The sequence below is a fragment of the Cervus elaphus genome, chromosome 18, assembly GCF_910594005.1.
Source record: "Cervus elaphus chromosome 18, mCerEla1.1, whole genome shotgun sequence".
In the NCBI taxonomy this organism is placed as follows: domain Eukaryota; kingdom Metazoa; phylum Chordata; class Mammalia; order Artiodactyla; family Cervidae; genus Cervus; species Cervus elaphus.
The window spans coordinates 89,332,328-89,357,176 of NC_057832.1; the positions used below are offsets into that span (position 1 = coordinate 89,332,328).

At 40.0% G+C, this 24,849-nt stretch overlaps 1 protein-coding gene across 2 annotated transcripts in view; it reads left to right on the forward strand.

Moving 5' to 3' along the window:
- AMPH (amphiphysin) overlaps nt 1–24,849 on the forward strand; it is a 211,833-nt gene that overhangs the window by 115,518 nt on the left and 71,466 nt on the right. For both annotated transcript variants that reach the window (XM_043872511.1, XM_043872510.1), the window contains exons 3-6: nt 4,980–5,034; nt 12,558–12,652; nt 15,931–16,026; nt 24,150–24,257. In XM_043872511.1, the coding sequence (XP_043728446.1) occupies nt 4,980–5,034; nt 12,558–12,652; nt 15,931–16,026; nt 24,150–24,257 (354 nt within the window). The remainder of the gene's footprint in view (nt 1–4,979; nt 5,035–12,557; nt 12,653–15,930; nt 16,027–24,149; nt 24,258–24,849) is intronic.

A 24,849-nucleotide genomic window follows, 5' to 3' on the forward strand; every position in this document is an offset into this window, starting at 1 on the left:
CAGTTGGTTCTTCGGATCAGGTGGCCAAAGTATTGGAGCCTCAGCTTTAGCATCAGTCCTTCTGATGAATATTCAAGACTGATTTCCTTTAGGATTGACTGGTGTGATCTCCTTGCCATCCAAGGGACTCTCAAGAGTCTTCTCCAACACCACAGTTCAAATGCATCAATTCTTTGGCACTCAGTTTCTTTATGGTCCAACTCTCACATCCATACATAACTACTGGAAAAACCATAGCTTTGACTAGACAGACCTTTGTTGGCAAAGTAATGTCTCTACTTTTTGATATGCTGTCTAGGTTAGTCATACCTTTTCTCCCAAGGAGCAAGCGTCTTTTAATTTCATGGCTGCAATCCCCATCTGCAGAGCCCAAGAAAATAAAGTCTCTTACTGTTTCCACTGTTTCCCCATCTATTTGCCATGAAATGATGGGAACAGATGCCATGATCTTAGTTTTTGAATGTTGAGTTTCAAGCAAGATTTTTCACTTTTCTTTCACTTTTATCACGAGACTCTTGAGTTCCTCCTCGCTTTCTATAAGGGTGATGTCATCTGCATATCTGAGGTTATTTCTCCCAGCAATCTTGATTCCAGCTTGTGTGTCATCCAGCCCAGCATTTCACATGATGTACTCTGCATATAAGTTAAATAAGCAGGGTGATAATATGCAGCCTTGACATACTCCTTTCCTGATTTGGAACCAGTTTGTTGTTCCATGTCCAATTCTAAATGTTGCTTCTTGACCTGCATACAGATTTCTCAGGAGTCAGGTCAGGTGGTCTGGTATTCTCATCTCTTGAAGAATTTTCCATAGTTTGTTGTGATCCACACAGTCAAAGGCTTTAGATTAGTCAATAAAGCAGATGTTTTTCTGGAACTCTCTTGCTTTTTTTATGATCCAACGGATGTTGGTAATTTGATCTCTGGTTCCTCTGCCTTTTCTAAAACCAACTTGAACATTTGGAAGTTCTTGGTTCATGTACTGTTGAAGCCTGGCTTGGAGAATTTTGAGCATTACTTTGCTAGCATGTGAGATGAGTGCAATTGTGCGGTAGTTTGAGCATTCTTTGGCATTGCCTTTCTTTGGAATTGGAATGAAACTGACCTTTTCCAGTCCTGCGGCCACTGCTGAGTTTTCCAAATTTGCTGGCTTATTGAGTGCAGCACTTTCACAGCATCATCTTTTAGGATTTGAAATAGCTCAACTGGAATTCCATCACCTCCACTAGCTTTGTTCGTAGTGATGCTTCCTAAGGCCTACTTGACTTCACATTCCAGGATGTCTGGCTCTAGGTGAGTGATCACACCATCGTGGTTATCTGGGTCATGAAGATCTTTTTGTTTAGTTCATCTGTGTATTCTTGCCACCTCTTCTTAATATCTTCTGCTTCTTTTAGGTCCATACTGTTTCTGTCCTTTATTGTGGTCATCTTTGCATGAAATGTTCTCTTGGTATCTCTAATTTTCTTGAAGAGATCTCTAGTCTTTCCCATTAAATTGTTTTCCTCTGTTTCTTTGCCTTGATCACTGAGGAAAGCTTTCTTATTTCTCCTTGCTATTCTTTGGAACTCTGCATTCAGATAGGTACATCTTTCCTTTTCTCCTTTGCCTTTAGCTTCTCTCTTCTCTCAGCTATTTGTAAGGCCTCCTCAGACAACCATTTTGCCTTTTTGCATTTCTTTCTCTTGGGGATGGTCTTGATCACTACCTCCTATACAATGTCATGAGCCTCCATCCATAGTCATCAGGCACTCTGTATATCAGATCTAATCCCTTGAATCTATTTGTCACTTCCACTGTATAATCACAAGGGATTTGTTTTAGGTCATACCTTAATGGTCTTGTGTTTTTCCTTACTTTCTTCAATTTAAGTCTGAATTTTGCAATAAGGAGTTCATGATCTGAGCCATAGTCAGCTCCCAATCTTGTTTTTGCTGACTATATAGGGCTTCTCCTTCTTCAGCTGCAAAGAATATAATCAATCTGACTTCATTATTGACCATGTGGTGATATCCATGTGTAGAGTTGTCTCTTGTGTTCCAACACCCTTGGAAGAGGGTGTTTAGTATGACCAGTCCGTTCTCTTGGCAAAACTGTGTTAGCCTTTGCCCTGCTTCATTTTGTACTCCAAGGCCAAACTTGCCTGTTACTCCAGGTATCTCTTGACTTCCTACTTTCCCATTCCAGTCCTCTGTGATGAAAAGGACATCTTCTTTGGGTGTTAGTTCTAGAAGGCCTTGTGCTGCTGCTGCTGCTAAGTCACTTCAGTCGTGTCCAACTCTGTGCGACCCCATAGACGGCAGCCCACCAGGCTCCCCCGTCCCTGGGATTCTTCAGGCAAGATCACTGGAGTGGGTTGCCATTTCCTTCTCCAATGCCTGAAAGGAAAGGTGAAAGTGAAGTCGCTCAGTCCTGTCCGACTCTTAGCGATCCCATGGACTGCAGCCTACCAGGCTCCTCCATCCATGGGATTTTCCAGGCGAGAGTACTGGAGTGGGTTGCCATTGCCTTCTCCTAGAGGGTCTTGTAGGTCTTCATAGAATCATTCAGCTTCAGCTTCTTTGGCATTAGTGGTTGAGGCATACACTTGGATTACTGGGATACTGAATGGTTTGCCTTGGAAATGAACAGAGATCATTCTGTCTTTTTTTTTTTTTTTTTTTTTTCATTAATTTTTATTAGTTGGAGGCTAATTACTTCACAACATTGCAGTGGGTTTTGTCATACATTGACATGAATCAGCCATGGAGTTACATGTATTCCCCATCCAGATTCCCCCTCCCACCTCCCTCTCCACCCGATTCCTCTGGGTCTTCCCAGTGCACCAGGCCCGAGCACTTGTCTCATGTATCCAGCCTGGGCTGGTGATCTGTTTCACTATAGATGCTGGAGAGGGTGTGGAGAAAAGGGAACCCTCTTACACTGTTGGTGGGAATGCAAACTAGTACAGCCACTATGGAAAACAGTGTGGAGATTTCTTAAAAAACTGGAAATGGAACTGCCATATGACCCAGCAATACCACTTCTGGGCATACACACTGAGGAAACCAGATCTGAAAGAGACACATGCACCCCAGTGTTCATTCTGTCATTTTTGAGATTGCATCCAAGTACTGCATTTCAGACTGTTTTGTTCACTATAAAAGCTACTTCATTTCTTCTAAGGGATTCCTTTTTGGTAAATTCTAACAAATGCTTGTTGAAATGAATATGACCATTATAGTTACTATATTAGTGGGTGTATTATTAACTATCAAGTTAGAGTTATACAATAGTTGTGATCATATTAATTTTCAAGGTGGAGTCATTCTATCTGCTAGTTCTGTGTACTTCTGTTCAATGACTGTGCAGTTAGAATACATTTTTTTTTTGATGTGTTTCCTTGCAGTGTCATAGACAACTGTTGGTGGCCAGCTATATGCCTTTCGTACCTACCTTTTTTGAGCCCACTATATGACTTGCAGTTGCCAACAGCAGAACTCTTTGATTGAGGTCTTACTATGGTTCCTGGAGACCTGTCTGCCCATGTGTGGATTAATGGGGAATTCATGTTCCCCAGAATCAGGCTTCGGGGTCCTTGCTAGCTCAGCTGGTAAAGAATCTGCCTGCAATGCAGGAGACCCTGGTTTGACTTCTGGGCTGGCAAGATCCTCTGGAGAAAGGACAGGCTACCCACTCCAGTATTCTGGCCTGGAGAATTCCATGGACTATTCCATGGGGTCACAAGAGACGGACATGACTGAGTGACTTTCACTTTCATTTTAAGAAGCAGCCATTAGCCAGTGTCCAACAGGAGATGATATATCACCAACTCACTTGCCCCTTGGTGAGGATGTCTGTAGGGTGTTTGAGTCTGTCTCCTAGAGTTCCCCAGTTGAATTAAGGCAGGACTGCCCACTGTGGAAACTTGCTTGTTAGTGCACCTTGAGTTACCGCTCTGTCCCTCCCTGCCTCACTTCTCCACGCTACCATTAACATTTCCTGGGTAACTCCAGACCAGAATCTACTCCTAGTCTCAGAGTCTTCGAGTTTCTAAATGCATTCCAAACCAAAACAAGTATTCATAGGCCAAAATGTACAATTTAACAATTTCTCGATTTTGGTGATGTCCAATAGGAATATAATGCACACCACATTCATAATTAAAAATTTTCTAGTAAAAATTTTACTTTTAAAAAGTAAAAAGATGCTGTACACTTGAAACTAACACAGTATTATAAACCAACTCATGTTTGATCCCTGGGTCAAGAAGATCCTCTGGAGAAGGGCGTGGCAACCCACTTCTGTATTCTTGCCTGGAAAATTCCTCAGACAGAGAAGGCTGGCGGGCTATACAGTCCATGGGTTGCAAAGAGTCAGACATGACTGAGCAACTGAGCATGCATGATACTTCAGTTTAAGAAAAACTGAAAAGAGTTACAATGAATCTTAATAATATAGTTTAATGCATTATCTCCAAAATATTGTATTAATCTACAGTCTATCTAGAATATATTAATGATATATGTATATATATATGTGTGTGTGTATGTTTTTGGTACTAAATCTCTGTAACCCGGTAAGTATTTTATACTTACAGTACATCTGCATTCAGGCTAGCTACATTGTGAACGCGTGACAACCTTGGGCTAGTAGCTACCATGTTAAACAGTGAACAGTGGTGGTAAGTTTCCTACCTTGTAACCTATGTGTCAAAATTGAGAGACTCACTAGCTCTTGAATGTATAGAAGGCTGTATGGTGGGTCACAGTTTCTATTCTTAGCAAAGTCTTATTTGCCTTCTCCTTTCCCTCTTAAGCTGAATAAAATCTCTGTAAGTATCTAGAGTAATGGATATCTTGTTTAGTCTGAATTCACATATTTATTTTCTTTCAAGAATGAGCTTCTGGTAAAAATAACTCTAAGCTTATGGCTTTGTACATGTTTGCATGCAGAATGTAAACACGATGTTGAAGAGCTCTGTGTTTGTGTGTTTTCAGGCCGAGGGGACCAGACTTCAGCGAGAACTCCGAGGATACTTAGCAGCTATCAAAGGTAATGTGTATGGGTTGTTTACTGCATGTTACCAAGCACAGGTTGTTCTTGGAATTCAAGAGTGACAGGATCGAGTGTTAATTAGAAAGCCATTTGGCTTTCTGGCAGGATGGGTACTGGAGCACAGGTGTTCCGTTCTACCTACTCCCCAGTTCCCATTGAAATGATAATCAGGTATATAAGGAGAATAAGTTTCCTTATGCTGGAAACTAGGAATAAGTGCCTCCCATGTGCCAGAGCTTTCTAGGAAGAGTTGTTAGATAGAGTGAGCTGCAGACCTTGTTTAAGAAAAGCTGCAGCTGGTTTCATCCCAAGGGAGAGTATGTCCCAAGAGTTGGACGCTCTTAGCCTTGCACATAAGCCCTCTAGCAGGAGCGGGCGAGGGATGGCAGCAGCATTAACAGGAAGCACCGCCCTGAATTGCCTGTGACTTGGGACCGGCTGCACCAGCATCCCTGCCACTGTAGGGGAAAGAGGCTCTGCTGCTGTTTCTAGTCTCCTGATATTCAAGGCAAGGAAATAAGGCTAGTGGTGGAGAGTGGAGAGAGGAATCAGGTTGGGTACTCTATTTCTGCCTCCGGAGATATCCAGTTGCCGGCACTGGGTCAGATTCAAGTGCCCACGGTGCGTGATAAGGCAGATTTTGAGATTAGTGGGTAGAGAATGGATCATCTGACAATGAGTCTTGGGTAAACTTGCCAAACACTCAGAAAAAAAGTGAGATTCCCAACATCACTCTTTATTCTCTTCTTCTCATTTCCAAATATAGTGAAGATTTAAATATGTAGACAAAGAGATGCGCTCAAGTCCCAGAATAAAATACAGTAGACTTAATCTCCAGTCTCCGGTGACAAGGTGTTTACAAGGATCCCCCAGAAGGCAGAAATTGGAAAGGGCAAGTTTGAGAGATTTGACCTCATTAATGTACACAATGTTTAAAAAATTATTTTGGCAGCATATTTTAATCAAAGTGAGCCAGGATATAAAGAGCTCAGTCAGTAAGCTAAATGAAGATTAGTGGATCAAAAGAAAGACTGAGTAGAACATATGGAGAGAAAATTAATAAAGAAGATCTGTAGATGGGTAATAAATGTAAAAAGTGCTTGTCCTGAGTATTCAAAGAATATAAAATGATATCAAAGGGAGAAGATGTTATTTTTCTTCTAAGTGTTCAAAGACATAAAAAGTTAAAAAAAAAGACTCAAAACAAAGCTGTAATGCCTAGCATTGGCAGAGCTGTGGGAAATGGACTCCTTTTGTACACTTCTGGTAAGACTGCTTTCCTGAAGAGAGATTTGGCAAAGGCTTTTATATGTGATTTTTGATTTTGTGTGTGTGTGTGTGGGGGCATGCCTTTTGATACACTAGTTTCATTTCCAAGAATTTATTCTTAACAGTTTCAATGTATGGATGTATGAAATTGATTACAAAGTTATGGCTACATAATGAAACTCTTAATAAAAATTAGTCATAAAAATCAAAATAAGTGAAAGTAATTTTTAAACTAAGATGTATTTAAGCTTTTATTATTTTATAAACCAGTCATATAATTTCAATTCACCTGACAACTCTATGAGGCAGGTACTTATTTTATCTTCATTTTATTGTTAAAAAGCCAGGCATAGAAGGGTCAAATAGCTTGTCCAGGGTCATGGGCTTACTAAACAGCAGGAGTGCAATGTACCGTCTGGTCTCTGAGTTTCCTGAGACCTTGCTTTTCCCTTGTACTGTCTTTGAACTATGTAGCCATCAGTATTGCATTGTTTCATAATTCGAGTTCATCTGTACAATGGAGTAATGACAACTTACCTCTGTTGCTTTTTAATGAGAGACCCAGGTTCGATCCCTGGGTCAGAAAGATCCTCTGGAGAAGGAAATGACAACCCACTCCAGTACTCTTGCTTGGAAGATCTCATGGACGGAGGAGCGTGGTAGACTACAGTCCATGGGGTCACAAAGAGTCGGACATGACTGAGCTACTTCACTTTACTATGTGGTAGGCTGTGTACTAAGTGTTTTAGGCATGTTACTTCTTTGTCACCACCCATCACAGGCTAAATAACATTAGCCTTGTCTTGCATTTGTAAAGAAGTAAGACTCAGAGGATTTAACCTGCGCAATTCACAGAGGTCATAATTAACTGCTCTAAAAATATTAACCTCAAATATTTATAACAGTTTGGTCAGAAAATAGAAGGTACTGTAGGTAATTCTTTCATTGCTGATTCAAGATTTGAACACAAGAAGTCATACAGTTTTGAGTATAGGATTTTCTCTTTGTTAGCTGATTTTTAAAAGTGGATACTTTCGTTACATGAATGAGAGAATTGGATCTCTCTTCGAAGACTATGTATTTTGGTCTATTTTATTGCCCTAGTATGGAGAATGTTATTTAAAAAGACTGGCTTATTTCTTTTCCTTAATGTGGTCTGAAGGGAGAATCCACTGTGAGAAGACTTGTCTCCAGGGAGACATTGGGTGCAGCATCGAAGAGACTCTTCCATCAGTCTGTGCCCTGCATCCACTTCTAATGGTGACATACACGTATGTAGGAGGAAGGACTGTCTAGTAGCTTTTCCCCACACATTTTGCTGATTGAATGACTAACGATATTCTCTGAGAGAGATCTCTGTTTAAATGACTCTGGCTGAGGCTGGTTGGAATGAGTTTTTAAACAGTTTACTACAGAGTTTATCAGAACCCTTAACCCTTAATCTAATCTCCCATAGGCCTGTGGCGCAAAGGCAGCATTTTCCACTGATTTAATTGTAGAATGCTTTTTTTCTTCTCAAAGTCTTAGAAAGAATCAGCATTCCTTGGAGCATATTTTGAGTTTTGGGAACACACTTAAAGATAAGGGTTATGCATTAAGTAGATTATAATTTGCTTTTTCAAAGTGCTTTCATGGCCCATTTTTCTGGTTTTCACAAGAAGAACTCTAGCTAACTAGTGGAGCAGTTTAATACAGGCAGCATTACAGAGAATGAGATCTCACCCAGTAGAGTGATGAGTCCTGGGTCTGTTTTGAGAGGCAACTATGGGATAATCCAAGCCGGTCGACTGCCTCATTTGTAAAATGTGCCAGATGTTCCTCAGCTATAAAGCGCTCCAGTTGCTCTCGGAAGTCCCCCCACATCTCTGCTACAGGCATTCTATGAAATTGAATTCAATGAGCTCTACTCTTTATTATCCCTAATCTCTGGGTGGCATTCACTCCTGTGGGGCTTTGTTATTTCTGCTGATGGCTTGGACTTTGTAGGAGATCTTATGCTCTCATTGATTTTAGTAGCAAACATTGCATTGAGTCTCAGTTATGGGCCTGACACTGTTCTAGAGGACAGAGATGCAGAGAGGAGTAAGACACAGTGTTTGCTCTCCTGGGGCTTGTGATAGAGAAAGCTAATAAACAAAAGGCCAGATATGCACGGTAATGTGTCGTTTAAGAGAAGCGTGCTCTGTGCTATCCAGCAAAGGAGAGTCCTCCCACCTTAGCTGAGGGGCAGGAGACCAGGTCAGGAATGGTCCTTCTGCAGAACTTACCCTGAATGAACCCAAGAAGGGGTCATCCATGGTCATCAGGTGATAAGATATGCCAGGGGAAGAGGTTGATGTTGGAAAGACTATCCAGGTAGAAGAAATCTTGGGTTTTATTCTGTCAATGGAGAAGGGAGTCCTTAACATTCTTTTAGGTGAGGGAATGAGTCACATGATCAGATTAGCATTTTAGAAATAATTAGTGTAATGGTATGAAATACAAACTAGAGGAAATGAAACTGGAGACTTTTTAGAAGTCTAGGCTAATAGTTTAATAATATTAAACACGCGTGTGCCAGGTACAAACATAAGCTTTTTATGGCTCATTTCATGTATTATTCCTATAACATGTGGCATGTACTATAATTTATTATTAATGAATACTTTGGAAAATTGAGGTCTAGGATGCTCCAAATTTTTGGTGAGAGGGAAATGGTTCCCATCCAGTAGTAAGATGATCATTCTTCTATGTATGAATTTTGATACTTGTCTTATAGTTTTGAAAACCACTCATCTTTTAAGAAAATACTCCCTTCTGCAGGGGATCATCTGGACCAGGAATTGAACCCAGGTCTCTTGCCTTGCAGGTGGATTCTTCACCATGTGAGCCACCTGGAAAGCCCAAGAAAATATTGGCTATTAGATATTATTAAATGCCACTTAGCATCTATTCTGCTTTAATGTTGCCAAATGACTCTGAAGGAAACTTGGGTTTTAGCTGTGTCTTTTCCTCTTTTGCTCTGCCACCAGAGGAAATTCTAAATCTATGCTAATCTTTTTGTCTTTTAAGAGCAAGACTTGTGTTTTTGTTCACCTGTCTATCTGTCAGAGTATTTCCTATGGAGGGTTGTAGAAACAGCTTTTTGTCAAAATAATTTCTTTCCAAATTACCCACACTGCTACTTATCCACACAGCAATTAGTAGTTGTTTTGGGCTGATAATAGACATATTTACTGCAACACACATTGTGTGTTTTTGCCTCAAAGAGTAAGATCTTATAGAATTTTATTTTAAACTTAAGTCACAGTTTCATTTTGCACCACAACGGTTTTTGTTCTGCAGTACCATCATGCGTCTTTCTTCCTCTTAAGACATTAAGAGCTTGTCTATGTGGCTGTTTATAACTTCCATCTGACTCGAAGAATTAAAAGGAAACTTCAGAAGCCTTTTGCCATCTGAATGATAGAATTCTAACTAGTGACTCACTTTTGGTGTGAATTTGAGGGGTGCATTTCTTAGTATTCGTTTGCTTAGGGTTAGGGTTAAACATGGACATTCAAGATAAATATTCCTGCCACATATGGTCAGCAGTGACCGCATGTGGAGACCACGTCACAAGAGAAAGATTCTTCCTTGCTTGGACTCAGAGTGCTAGAGGATGGATGACGGTTTTTGCATTACTTTTTGTGGCTCAGTGGGAAAAGGATCTGCCTGCAATGTAGGAGACGCAGGAGACGTGGGTTTGATACCTGGGTTGGGAAGATCCCCAAGAGCAGTAATTGGGAACTAACTCCAGTATTCTTGCCTGGGAAATCAGGTGGACAGAGGATCCTGGCAGGCTACAGTCCAAAGGGTCACAAAGTGCTGGACGTGACTAAGCACACACACAATGCAATGTTTGCCTGTCTCTACACCTATAAGACTATTTCATCGGTGTCCCCAGAGAACTGAGTCATCACTGCTTTCCCACAGTATCCTGCTGGGCTTCCTCTTATGGTTGTCAAGTCATTTCAGCTGGTGTGGGTTGTTTGTACTCCTCATGGTAAAGGGCGTCTTAAACATGTTCAGTGATGTGCCCTTTATGGAGAGAGGGTCACAGGCTTTCACACTTCATGTGGCTACAAAACACGTTCATACCTTTCGTGTGCAAAGACCAAATAGGTATCTGCGTCTTAGCAGGGGAAAACAAGGGGGATTGTCTGTCCCCTGAAGTGAAGTGAAAGTCGCTCAGTTGTGTCCGACTCTTTGTGACCCCCATGGACTATACAGTCCACAGAATTCTCCAGGCCAGAATACTGGATCCCCTTCTCCAGGGGATCTTCCCAACCCAGGGATCGGACTGGAGTCTCCTGCATTGCAGGAAGATTCTTTGCAAAATGAGCTATCAGGGAAGCCCCTCCAAAGAGAGGAAATGTATTGTGAAATTCCAGATTAGATGTTGACTCTTTTTTAGAGGGTGGGACTAATATTTTATTTTACTTCTTAAATAATTTATTGAAATATATTTGATTACAATGTTGTTAGTTTCAGCTATACAGTAAAGTGATTCAGTTATATGTATATACACATATATGCATGTGTATATATATACACACTTCTTAATATTCTTTTCCATTATAGATTATTACAAGATATTGAATATATTTGACTGTGCTATATAGTGGGATCTTGTTGGTCATCAATTTATGTGAAGTTGTGTGTATATGTAAGTCACCAACTCCTAATTTATCCCTCCCCTGCCTTTCTCCTTTGATAACCATAAGTTTGTATTCTAAGTCTGTGAGTCTGTTTCTGTTTTGTAAATAAATTCACTTGTATCATTTTTTTTTTAGATTCCACATATAAGTGATATCATATATTTGTCTTTCTCTGACTTAATTCACTTAGTCTGATCATCTCTAGGTCATTCCATGTTGCTGCAGATTGCATGATTTCATTATTTTGTGCAACTGAATAATTTTCCAGAGTGTGACTCTTGTACATATTGTTTGAGGATGTACTTTGATCATTTCATACATCTTATTTTTATTTATAATTTCATTTTCTGGAGCAGAGAAAAATTTATTGCAAGCACCAAGCAAGGAGAATGGGTAGCTTGTCTTCAAAAACCTCAAACTCCTCAGACATCTTCTATTTTGACTTTTTTCCTTCACTGTTGACCCCAAAACTGACTGCTTTAAATCCACCAAACACATGGTTGAATTTAGAGTGTTGCAGCTTTCAGTTTCACAAAAAATTTTCCCTCTTTGATTCTCTGGCATTGAGTTTATAAGATGTGTCTTTTACTTCTAATGATGGCACTCTGGTTTTTCTCTCCTCTCCTTCTATCCAGCCCCATTTCATATCCCCTAGTGACAAAGACCAAGGCACCAACTTAGCCAGAGCTCACCTTCTAGCTATGAGGGAGAGTCTGGTGCCAAAGTGGCACTTCTCCACGTCGCCAGCCAAAGACTCCGCCTTGTTCCGTTCCCAGCCCTGAGTGGTCACCACTGTAGTCCATAGTTTTCCCTCCATGTTTTGAAGGAGGGGAAAAGGGGAGATTGAAACAGGTTTAGTGATACTTTATATCACCATGTTGCACTGGGAAACTTTATATCTTTACTATTGTTAATAACCATATTTTTGCAACATACCAAATTATACCAATAATTAAAATTCTGACCCCTAGATAGAAGAACTTGAAGTTCTCTGAGGCTTCTAACTTAAAACTGTATATATATATATAACTTGATAATATTGGAAAACAATTTTTTTTTATTTAAAAAAAATTTTTTTAAATTTAGGCCACTTAAAACATTTCAAATATTATACCCTAAAATCCTGTTGATTGTGCTTCTGTCTGCTTCAAAAAAAAAAAAGCTTTATTTCTAACATTCAAATTCATTTAGGATTAATTCCTAGGACTCTGTCATTTTATAGAGAAGAGCTCTAGGTGTCCTGTACGTTTATGGTTTCATGTCATTTAACAAGTGACGGCACACTTAGTAGGACATATTGTTTTCAGAATACAATGCCTTGTTTATTTATTTATTTATTTATTTAAGATCCTGTATCTGTCACTGTTATTGTAAATATAAGAAGGTGCATGCTGTAATCAGAATCAGGAAAGATGTGACTACAGATGCAAATAACAGTTGTACCTGCCCAGTTTTTCCTTAAACATTTAGCAAGTGTTCAAGATTTTCCCTGTCACTTAGACAAGTAGGGGAAGGAGGAAGAGACTTTTCACCCACCCCTCTCTAACGGGAATTGCTTTTCTCCAATGCTAGGCATGCAAGAGGCTTCCATGAAGCTCACCGAGTCGCTGCATGAAGTCTATGAGCCTGACTGGTATGGGCGTGAAGATGTGAAAATGGTTGGCGAGGTGAGAGCCCGTCACAGCGCTTGGGAGGCCCAGGGTGGCTTCCCTGCGGGTCCCACCGTGTCCTACTCACTCAGCTCATCCCCTCTCAGCACTTCATGGCCCTAATCAGGAGGGAACACCGTGTACCCAGAAGGCGCTGTGCAGTTCCGCCATCCAGACTGATCCAAACTCATAGTGAGGAGTGAACATGATGATAAAAGCACTTGGGTAGAAAGCTGTGTGTTAAAGATTGTTTTTCTTCAACATGAGAGTAGCACTTTTCTGTCCCTTACTACACTTCTTAGCCCATTTCAGCAGGAGAATTGGCTCATGACTTGATTTTTTTTTTTTTTTTAATGTTCTGCCCCTCCTTCCCCATCCCTCCTTGAAAGCAGGTGCATGAGCTGAGAACAGCGTCTGTTTCAGTTTACCGCCGGCTGGTCCATCCGCCAGTCTGCAGGGCTGAGGACAGAGCTTGCGAGTAGAAATTTAACTAATGAAATACTTTGTCCCAAGACATGTCTTAACACGTAAAACACACTGTCTAGCCCAGGGCTGTCTGGCTCTGGGAAGCAAGAAAGGAGTTACTGTTGCTTTGAGGAAGGCAGAATGGGATGTGACACTGGGTGAGTTCTCTAATCTTCTTTGGCTTCAGTTTCCTCATCTGCAAAGTCAGAGTATTAATTTTACCTCCTAATAATACACTGAAAGCCTGTGTATTCACACCCTCAACCTAGTCACAGTGCATGTGGTTGTTACAGACATTAGGAATCCTGCTGTCAGGAGTTTTCTCATGACCAAGTTCTTTGTTAAAACAAAGAGTGGTTGTTTATCATGCTTCACGGGAGCTTGTTGCTTCTCATGAGGCATGGAAGACCTAAGAGATGTGGCCTCCACAACCCACAGGAAGGTCTGGTAGGTGACATGCTGACCATCTATGCAGCCTTTGGAAAGATGGGTTAACAACTTGCCTGGGCTGCTCCCTGAAAATTCTGACACCCCCATATTGATCACAAGTCATAATCTTGTTATGACTGTGATAGAAACCAAGATTATTTTTTTAATGAATAAGGCTCTTGTTCACTTCTTTTGAAACCTTTCAGGATGTGAATTGGGCAAAATCAGCCTCCACACACTATTTTTCAATGCTGTTTTGAGTAATTACATCTTCTCACATTTCTTAAGTATAAAGACATTGTTTCAACAGCATGTTTTAAAGGTTTAACTCATTTTGTAAATTTCTGATTAGAGGTGTAACATTTAAAATTCATTATGAAAAGGAGACTTTTTAAGGGAATGATAGAAGCTTGCGTAAATGGCTTTTCAGAACACTGTGTTACAATTCTGTGTGTGGCAAATGCCACTATCTTGACCTTTATTCCTAAGGAAACAGTTGATATCTTACCTTGGTCCTTGTGGCTGCCAGAGTTTTGGGAATCTTCAGTTGCTGACCCAAATTTGAGCTCTTTTGAAGGTGAAGCAGCTGGCACTGCATGTTCAGAGGTCTGCTCAGATAGAATATAAGCCTTTTTGTATAAGGATTTAAATTTTTTGGTTGCATAAAATTCTTCAATAAGGATCTATAACAATTAGAACTGGGTTTTAAAGGGTGAAAAAGAAAAAGAAGCAAATCAACCATTAAAAGGTGGTTTTCCACAAGACAGAAACTTCTCTCCCATGATGGACACTGAAGGCTGGCAACCATCGGGGACCTGTCTTTGCATCCCTGATGCCATCTCTGCTTTCAAGTGACTGTCTGAGCTCTGGCTCTCAGCACTCACTTCTGTCTTCCAGTAACAGGAAGGAGGAAGCATGGAGGACACACCTCCCTTTAAGGACATTGCCTTCAAGTCCATCCTGTTGGCAGAATTTAGTCTCATGGCTACACTAGCTTGCAGTGGAGACCGATAAGTGTGGTCTGTGTCCTAGGAGGCCATGTGCCTGGCAGAAACTGGAGGTTCTGTTACTAAGGAGAAAGAAAGGGTAGATGGTGTCAGGAGACCCCAAATGTGGTGATGGGAAGAATATGGAGTGATGTTCTTGCACACTTGCTATGGGCTTGGGATTCTGTGAAGCACTTTATGTTGTCAGTTCCCTTGATTGGGTAAACTGAAACTCATTCTGAAGTCACACAGCTGGGATATGAACCCTGTTCTGGTGAGGCAGCCTGGTGTCAGAGACAGATTGTGGGCTTCACATTCAAGGGTTGAACCCAGACTCTGTCATTTACCAGCTACATGACCTAGGCCAGGTTATATATCATCTCTGGGCTTCAGCATTCTCTTCTACATAAAGGCAACAGGAAGACTTTCCTCATAAGAATATTGTGAGAATTAAATCACACACAGAGACAAGTAAAGTGTTTAACCAACTGCCTTGATGTCCATGGGTTGCAAAGACTTGGACACGACTGAGCTACTAATACTTTCACTTTTGGGTTTCTTTGGTGGCTCAGATGGTAAAGAATCTGCCTGAAATGTAGGAGACCAGGTTAGATCCATGGGTTGGGAAGATCTCCTGGAGAAGGGCATGGCAACCCACTCCAGTATTCTTGGCTGGAGCATTCCATGGACGGAGGAACCTGGCGGGCTATAGTCCGTGGGGTCACAAAGAGTCAGATGTATCTGAGCAACTCTGACTTGACACAGTGACAGTAGTAGTCATAACAATACTAATATCTGATAGTTGCTGTGTTTATCATAACTGATGCTCCATGCATGGTAGGGCCCTTTCTGCTCTCCGTGTGGAAGCTTCAGCAATGGTTTGTTGTTTGTATGGAGTGGCTTCTAATTTCATGGACTGCTTCAGAAGCAAGCTCTTTCACTGGATTTCTTCAGACTCTTAGCCCCAAAATCCATTTATAAGGATCTAGGGGCCTTCTGATGGAGAAGGAAATGGCAACCCACTCCAGTATTCTTGCCTGGAAAATCCCTCGGACAGAAAAGCCTGGCAGGCTACAGTCCATGGGGTTGCCAAGAGTTGGACATGACTTAGCAACTAAACTACCAGCACCAGGGGCTTTTTGAAGCTTCTGTTGAATACATTCTTTATTAATTCAGAAGCAGAAACACATTTTTAAATGAGCTGAGTCCTTAGGTAGCCTATACATTCAGTATTGTAAATTTAGAAATGGTAGCCAAATTAAGGTGTTTTTCAATAATCCACATTCCTTCTACCATTTACTATCCAAGGAAATAGTACTTATCTGATTTTATAGTTTCAGGCTTTTTAAAAGTTGGCGAAAGGTATCCAATTAAAATAATTCTGCATTCACCTCTTTATTTCCTTTTTTCTTTCAGAAATGTGATGTGCTGTGGGAAGACTTCCATCAGAAATTAGTGGATGGGTCCTTGCTGACACTGGACACCTATCTGGGCCAATTTCCTGACATAAAGGTATTTTATTCTGTGGCTATAAAGGGAAGAATTTAATGGTTGCATGTACTTATTAAAAATGGGCAAGAAATAAGTGGAGTTAGAAGTCCTCAAGCTGACATCAAAGACAGAAACTTTTTGCTTATTTAAGTGTGGGATTTTTATTCTGTTCCTATCAGTATAAAATGAAATATAGTTACAGAAATAACATTTCCCCTTTAATGAACTGCTTCATCTTTTATTTCTCCATAGAATTCTTTTTAATCCTATATATATATATATATATATATATATATATATATATATCTGATCATAAATCAGAGCTACTAAAAAATTCCAGTCTATGTTCAAACCTTTTTATTATATGCAACTTGACAAGACTTTCCATTAGGATAAACAAGGTCACGAGGAAAGGAGAAACTTCATGGCAAATGTGAAAGCAAAATCTGATCTTTGTTCTGTATTTTGTGTATGTTCATAGCACACCTGCACATTCTTAAGATGTAAGCATTTCAAATACATTTGCATCTGGATCTAAAAATATCCTGTCTAAAACATTTGTCTTATTTAACAGTTGGATTCATTGAAAGGGAAATACACAAATGAAGGATTGAATATCACAGATTCAGAATTGACTCTCAAGGTAAAGATGGTTTTTAAGCCATCAGGCTTGTAGATAGCAAATGGTAGCTTTGATAGATCTACCCTCCAGTTGTTTTCCCGGCTAAAAGAGGACTTCAAGGTAAGACAGCCACATGCTGCCTTTCCTGAGGATCGAGGAGCTGTAAACCACCATCCATGGGCATTTGCAGCATTTTACTAGGTGACCTTTGATGTAAAGTTCCATTTTTACCTGGCCTTTTTTTTTTTTTTTAAAGCAGCTTACAACAATACCCATTTATTAGGTCATAGTCTGTAAAACAAAATTTCAGGCATGGTTGCCTAACCTTCTTTATAGACGTTGCCAAACACCAGGAAAATACGTGCAGTAACGTGAACTGCCTTTGGCCATGAAACATAGTGAAACTTCTTGGCCAAAATCAATGACGTTCGTTTCCTTGGCCCTGCACAGAATGCCTAATGCTAGTTGGCTAATATTTAAGTGAGTTTTGGGGAAACCAGAGGCACCAGACAAGAACCTAAGTGAATCAGACTAGATACATTAGCTTTGTTGGCAAAATATCCCGGAGAACGAATCTAGATATCAATTCTCAGTGATGTTATTGTCATAGGCAGCAGAATAGTTTATTGAGCTATTATATAACTACATCCTAATGAAGAGGTTTTAAGTCAGTTTTTAAAATTTTCTGAGAATTAAAAAGTTTTTAAATAAATTTTAAAATTCTGTACACAATGAGTTCATTTTGAGACATCTTCAGATACTTTGACATTTCATATTGGAATTTGCAATGTTTATGGAGCAATGATTCTCAGAATTATCACACTTTAGAATATTGTTTATTGGCTGGTAATTAATATTCATGAAAATCAATTCCCAATAGATCAGAAGAAGGTAAAAGAAAAGTTTGTCTTCCTATTGGAAAATTTCAAAGAACTTCGCAACTTGTCTTAATTATTCAGATAATATTTGATAGTATGACTTTGAAAAGCAAATGAAAATTGTGATTGCCTACAGAAGAACACATTTGAAAAGTTGTTGGGTTTCTTTCAGGATCAAAACTTAATGCCATCAAAAGAAGTGTGAAGCATTTATTTCTTATTTGTTATTTGCTATGGTACTGAGCAGCAAGTTATTTGGAAATTAGCCATTCTCTTTAGGAGTGTAAAATTCCAGAAGACAAATAGATACAGAAATACTTATGATGAAACATAGATTAAAATAAACTCCTGATGGATTATTTTGGTTTATGTTTACAGTTTGTCTAAACACTCAGTGGGATTTTTACTTTTCCTGGAGTCAGTGTGGTGGAGGAGCAAGCATAAAGATGATCCTTCACTTACTGAAACATCTTTACATAAGAGATCTGGAATCATTTTTCCAGCTGCATGCCCTGAAGATAAATGAAATATATTTCATGGTTTTACCTGCATCATGAAAAAAACCTACATAATCTCTCTCTCTGTTTCTGTGAAGTCATATGTAGACTATTAGAGCATACACATAGGGTTTCAACCAAGATAGAGAATTGCAAAAGCATTTCATATGGTGAACAGTGAGGGAAACAGCAGTGTTTATCTTGGGAAAGAGAAAATTTGGAGTTGGAGAGTAGGTGGGCTAGCTGTTTCTAGTGTTTGAAAGACTTATCTTTTATGAAAATACACAGAAGTATGCATTTACTTGGTGGCTGGAAGTTAGAAGTGGAAATAGACTCCATTGTTTGATAAAGTGAGTGTTGAGTTTTTATGTAATGAATGGGTTATTGATGAAAAGGGGCTTATGATTAAAAATACAGTGGAGAATTTTCAAAGCTTGGAACACAGTTAACCTCCTTGACTCTTGTTAATATCAACAGGCTGTGTGTAACCTCAGGCAGATTTCCAAATATTTACTGCAACCCATCAGCAAAGGCTATGAAGTACCAGTTATGAGGGGATGATGTTTGACTTTTCCAACTGTGATTGGCAGGGCACCTGGTGTTACAGTTTTTTATACAGCACTAACATCTAACATCAATGTTGTAATAAGAGCCAGCTTGTCACTAACCCAGGCAGGCTTACAGCTGTGAGCTGTTACTGTAAAATGCAGTTTGCAGTTTAGAGTTTATCTTGGCAGCCATGCCTGAGCCACTCAGCATATATCTAGAGCAGCGGGCCAAAATGAATTCCAAATTGGGATTATTGTTGAAATTTTTAAAATTTCAGTAAAGTATTTTCTTTGCTGTGTAAGGTCAATGCATAGTGGGAAATCTGAAGTACTTTTAAATAAACCACTTAGTTAAACTATTTATTGGGACTTCCCTGGTGGTTCAGTGGTTAAGACTTCACTTTCCAATGCAGGGGTACAGGTTCAATCCCTGGTCAGGGAGCTATGATCCCCACATGGCTTGTCACCAAAAAAAAAAAAAATAGAAACAATATTGTAACATGTTCAATAAAGCCTTTAGAAAAAGGGTCAGCATCAAAAACAATCTTTTTAAAAAGACAAAAATCATTTACTATTAAGCTAGTAAATTTATTTAATAAAGCTTACTATTGGATGGTTAAATAAGAATTGTATCATTTTCTATGTAAAAGCTATGGTGTATTAACTCTACCCTTACTTTGGAGATGAGGTTTTCCAAATATCAAATAGGTAAGGAAATAAGATTGGCTCTTCAAACACGAAAATATATGGATCAAAATGAGTGATGGCCTTCAAAAACTTCTACCATAGTAAGCTGTACTCTGTAATTGACTTGTCAGTTACACAAAAAAATGACTCACATTATTTACTTCACTTCTTGTTTGTGAACAAAAAATAAGATGATCCAGTACACCTTCCCAGGCTTGGAAGTAATTGAATTTTAACTGTTTTCAAAAATCAAATTTATGTTCAAAGAATCAAGGTTTGCTTCTTGGAAGATATTAAAGGAGACTCCCCGCTCCCACCCCACCCAAGTCCACAAAGCAGAGTTTTGTAAGAGTTTCCATAGTCACACAAGGCCACTGCCTCGAGGGTCAGTGCTTCCTGGGAGGTAACAGATATCTGCTGAAAATAATGAGCTTTGTCACTTATCAGACACTTCTCTCTGCTCTGTCTGGACTAATTCATCGCATGTTTTAAGTGAATGTGGTATATCAGCCAAATTTTTCAGTAGCACCAGTTGGAAGTGGTCTGTGCAGAGAGTATCTGGATGACAGAGTCTGTCACAGAAACCTGGACACTGCTAGAAGGAGTACTAACCCAGAGTCAGGAGCAGGGAATCAGTGAGGCAAGTGAGGGCACAAGGGTTCAAAATATAAGGAGGTGGGACTGCTCTGGTGGTACAGCGGTTAGGAACCCACCTTTCAATGCCGGAGATGCAGATTCAATCCCTGGTCTGGGAACTAAGATCCCACATACCACGAGGCAACTAAGTCTGCACTCTGCAAATTGCAGAGCCCACACGCTCCCACATACCACAGTGAGGATCCCGCATGCCACAAGACCTGACGTAGCCATAAATAAATAAATAAACACTAAGAAAAACTTATTTTAAAGTAAAAAAAAAAAACCAAAATCTTATTTGCCTTTTTTTTTTTTTTTCATTTTTGATACTCATTTCTTTGACAGCTCCACTTGGTATTACAATTCTTATGTGGCAGTGAGTTCCCCCAAATGTTGTTTGGCTTAAAAAGGAATCTTTATTTCGTCTTTACTTTGGGGAAGTATTTTCACTTGGAATAGAATTCTAAGATCTCTGTTGATTTTTATTTTTCAGTGCTTAAAAGATACCACTCCATTGTATTCTAGCTTGCATAGTTTCTGAAAATTAGTCTTCTGTAATTCTTGCCTTTGTATTTGCTGTTTTTCTTTATTCTTGATTTTGAGCAGTTTGGCTATGATACAGCTGGCTGTGTCTTGTTTGGTGTCTTTCTTGGGATTCTGTGAGTTTCTTGGAACTGAATTTTGATGGCTTCCTTATTTCACAAAATTCTCAGCCATTATTTCTTCAAATGTTTCTTCTGACTCTTGTTCTCATCTCTTTCTGAGAAGTCCAATTTACACTATGTTAGACTATTTGATATTGTATTAGAGGCCTTTTGTGCTTGATTCTGCATTTAAAAAAAATTTTTTTTCTCCTTGTGGTTTAATGAGAATTTCTCTTGAGTTACCTTCAACTGTACAGTTTCTTTTCTCAACTGTTTTATGTCTACTGAACAAATTTATCCTCTCTGATATATAAAATTTTTTTTTGTCTTTAGCATTTTCATTTGATTTTCATTTAACTGTTTCCATGTATCTGCTGAAATTATCTGTTTATGTGTTTTGTCTACCTTTTCCAACTGGATACTTTAACATATTAGTCATAGTTATTTTAAAATTACTGATTGATACTTCCAACATTTGGGTCATGTTTGAGTTTGTTTCTGTTGATTTCTTTGTCCTTTCTCATGGGCCTTTTTTTTTTGGGTTTTTTTTATGTATGTGTTTCAAAATCTTTGATTGAATGCCAGGCTCCATGTATGGAAGAGTGAAGACTGAAATAATATTTATGCCTGGAAGTGGGCATTCTTTGTTGTCAAGCCGTTAACGTAAGAGCTAATTGCAGCTTGAGCTGGATTTGAGTCTTGTTGCTATTGTTACTTTCAGTGCACCATTGCTTTCAAATTCCTCTAGAACTGAGCTGCTAAGGCCTTGAGAATATAGTCTAACATCTACAATATTTCCAGACTCTTGAGTTCAAGTCCAGCCTTTGCCTCTTTGACCCACATTGGGTGGGCCCTTGAATGCCAGAGAGTTTTTATTAGTGTTCCCGTTCCCCATCAGACTTCAGGAGTCCTGTGTGCCTGTATTGCAGAGGGGCTTTCTACCCATACACTTATCCTTCCTCCAGTGGTAAGCAGCAATTTCTTGTTATTCAGTGGTGGACTTGGAGTGGGGCAGGGCTGTTTATGTTATGCTTTTCTGGTGTGTCTTAGGCAAGAGTCAGTTTCACATTTGTGGTTGGTCTAAGCAGAAGTTTGCTGCCGCTGCCCAAGTGGGATCAAACCTCTTCTTGTGATCGAAGTCAGATCTTAGGTCCAATGAGTTTTTATTTTTAAAATATTTCTTTCTTTCTTTATTTGGCTGTTCAGCATCCCAGTTGTGGCACGTGGAATCTTCGATCTTTGTTGTGGCATGCAAACTCCTAGTAGTGGCATGTGGGATCCAGGTCCCTAATCAGGGATTGAACACAAGCTCCCTGCATTGGGAATCCCAAGTTTTAGACACTAAACCACCAGTGAAGTCCCCAAAGAATGTTTTATGTTCCTCCCCTATGGGTTGAGATTTTTTTCCCTCCCACCCTTCTGTGTATTGCAATTATTTTTTTCTTCCATTTATTTTTATTAGTTGGAGGCTAATTACTTTACAGTATTGTAGTGGTTTTTGCCATACATTGACATGAATCAGCCATGGATTTACATGTATTCCCCATCCCGATCCTCCCTCCCGCCTCCCTCCCCACCCCATCCCTCTGGGTCTTCCCAGTGTACCAGCCCCAAGCACTTGTCTCATGCATCTAACCTGGGCTGGTGATCTGTTTCACCCTTGATAATATACATGTTTCAATGCTGTGTATTGAAATTATTTTTGAATATATCCTATGGACCCGGGGGATTCCTGTCCCTTCGAGGGTCAGTTTGGTTTTGCTTCTGCTTCTTCCCCAGAATGGAGGATCTCTGCCTGGTGTCTCTGGACATGAAGATCTGTTGTTTCCTCCTCAAGTGGCATAAAGCTTTTGCTTTGTAAAGAGAAAAATGACCTAGGAAATAGGCAGGGCTTTGTCTCTACCCCTTGGCAGTCAGAGATCACCTCATTCTCACCTGCACTGCAAGGGATATCTTGTTCCCCAAACTCTGATAGAATCCAGTGGAAGCCCTAGGAAAGAGCTTGCTCATAAGTGCAAGATACCCTCATAACTTTTTATTTTTTAATTTTTATTTTTTGGCTGTGCTGGGTCTTAGTTGCAGTACACAGAATATTTAGTTGCAGCATTCAAACTCTTAACTGCAGCCTGTGAAATTCTTAATTGCAGCATGTGGGGTCTAGTTCCCTGAATAAGGATTGAACCTGGGCCCCCTGCATTAGGAGCATGGAGTCTTAGCCACTGGGAAGCCCCTCCCCTGTGTCTTGGACACCCAGCTCTTATTCCAAACTGACACCTTAGCCCCCAGTGGATCTTTAACACTTTGTTAAAATTTTAGCTGATCTCTTGTCCACTTCCTAAAGGAAATCAGTCCTGAATATTCACTGGAAGGACTGATGCTGAAGCTGAAACTCGAATACTTTGGCTACCCGATGTGAAGAACTGAATCATTTGAAAAGACCCTGATGCTGGGAAAGATTGCAGGCAGGAGGAGAAGGGGACGAGAGAGGATGAGATGGTTGGATGGCATCACTGACTCAATGGACATGAGTTTGAGTCAACTCCAGGATGGACAGGGAGGCCTGGCATGTTGCAGTCCTTGGGGTTGCAAAGAGTTGGACATGACTGAGTGACTGAACCGAACTGAACTTGTCCACTTGTATTGGGTTGGCAACAGTTTTTACCTGCCAAAGGTGAAATGGTTTTTGTGTCTCATCTCCCTACAGAGACTCGTCCCTCTTTGGGACTCAGATGGCTTTATTGGCTTGTGAGTTTATGTCTCTGATACAGTCAAGACAATTTATGTTTTTATAGACTATCCAGATATTTTTTTCTTGTAGTGTGGGAGTAACATTCTTTGCAGCTCTCTATAGCCTAACTAGAAGTGAAAGTCTCTAGGAATCAATATATTCTTAAAGCTCCTCAGATATTTCTAACAATCAAAAGGGATTTCGAACACTTCTAGGAAAAAAGGGTTTCTTAGGATTTATAGAACTGCTCTTAGTGTGAGTGCTATTAGAATTAAAAAAGCAAATCCTTATACAGTCTTTGACTCTCTTTAAAATGGAACATTTAAAGGTTTAGAATAAAGACTAATAGAGAGTATAGGTTTATGTGCTTTCCTCCACCAATGCTGGAATTTCTCTGGTCTTTGACTGTAAATTCTGCCTTCAGCTCTTAATTATTGTCCTAATTATTATCAGAAGGGAGGTATTTACCTAGTGGTAGTCACACAAATCCCTAGTGGTAAGGAATCTGCCTGTCAATGCAGAAGATGCAAGAGACTCGGTTTCTATCCCTGGTTGAGGAAGATCCCCTGGAGTAGGAAATGGCAACCCACTCCAGTATTCTTGCCTGGAAAAGTCCATGGACAGAGGAGCCTGGCAGGCTACAGTCCTTGAGATCACAAAGAAACAGACATGACTGAATGCGCACGTGCACACACACACACACACACACATACACACACACACACACACACACATTCACACAAAGGATCAAAGACAGTAGTTTGATTTCTAGCGATCATTTGTCTACTGAAATTCTGGTTCACTTCGATCTCCAGCTACTCTGTACAAGGAAAGTGTTTTGGCAGTTAAGAAGAGAATCTGTGACCGTGTCTTTCTCTTCATGCTTGTGTTTCTCTGTTGGCAGAATCGTATCGCCAAGCGCAGCCGGAAGCTGGTGGACTACGACAGTGCCCGCCATCATCTGGAAGCTTTGCAGAGTTCCAAGAGGAAGGATGAGAGTCGCATCTCTAAGGTAGGGACCAGTTCCACTGTTGTCACCACTCTGTATTCTGTGACCTGTAGCAACTTTGCTTTTGAGATGAAATCTCTCTTTTCTCATGGAGATTGGAATCAGGACGAAATTTAAAAATTGAAATATGGGTCTTGTGGTCTGCTGTCTATAATTTTGTAAGTTACACTAAGGGTTTTCAGGTCCTTGGTAGAATTCACTTGGGTGGCACTGACTCACACATTTTCATCATCATAAATGTTTACCCCTAACAGTACTGCCTGATCATATAAAGTAATGTGTCCTTACACTCTTTATGTCACCGTGGTCCATGTGTGTGCATGCTAAGTCACTCAGTTGTGTCCAAATTTTTGAAACACTTTTTGAGACACTGTAGCCCGCCAGGCTTCTCTGTCCATGGGATTCTTCAGGCAACAATGCTGGAGTGGGTTACCACGTCCTCCTCCAGGGGATCTTCCCGACCCAGGGATCAAACCCACGTCTCTATGTCTCCTACATTGGCAGGTTGGTTCTTGACCACTAGTGTCACCTGGGAAATGTGCTGTGGTCCATACTTGATGCCAAAATGAAAATTCAACTAGGAAATCAAGTGTGA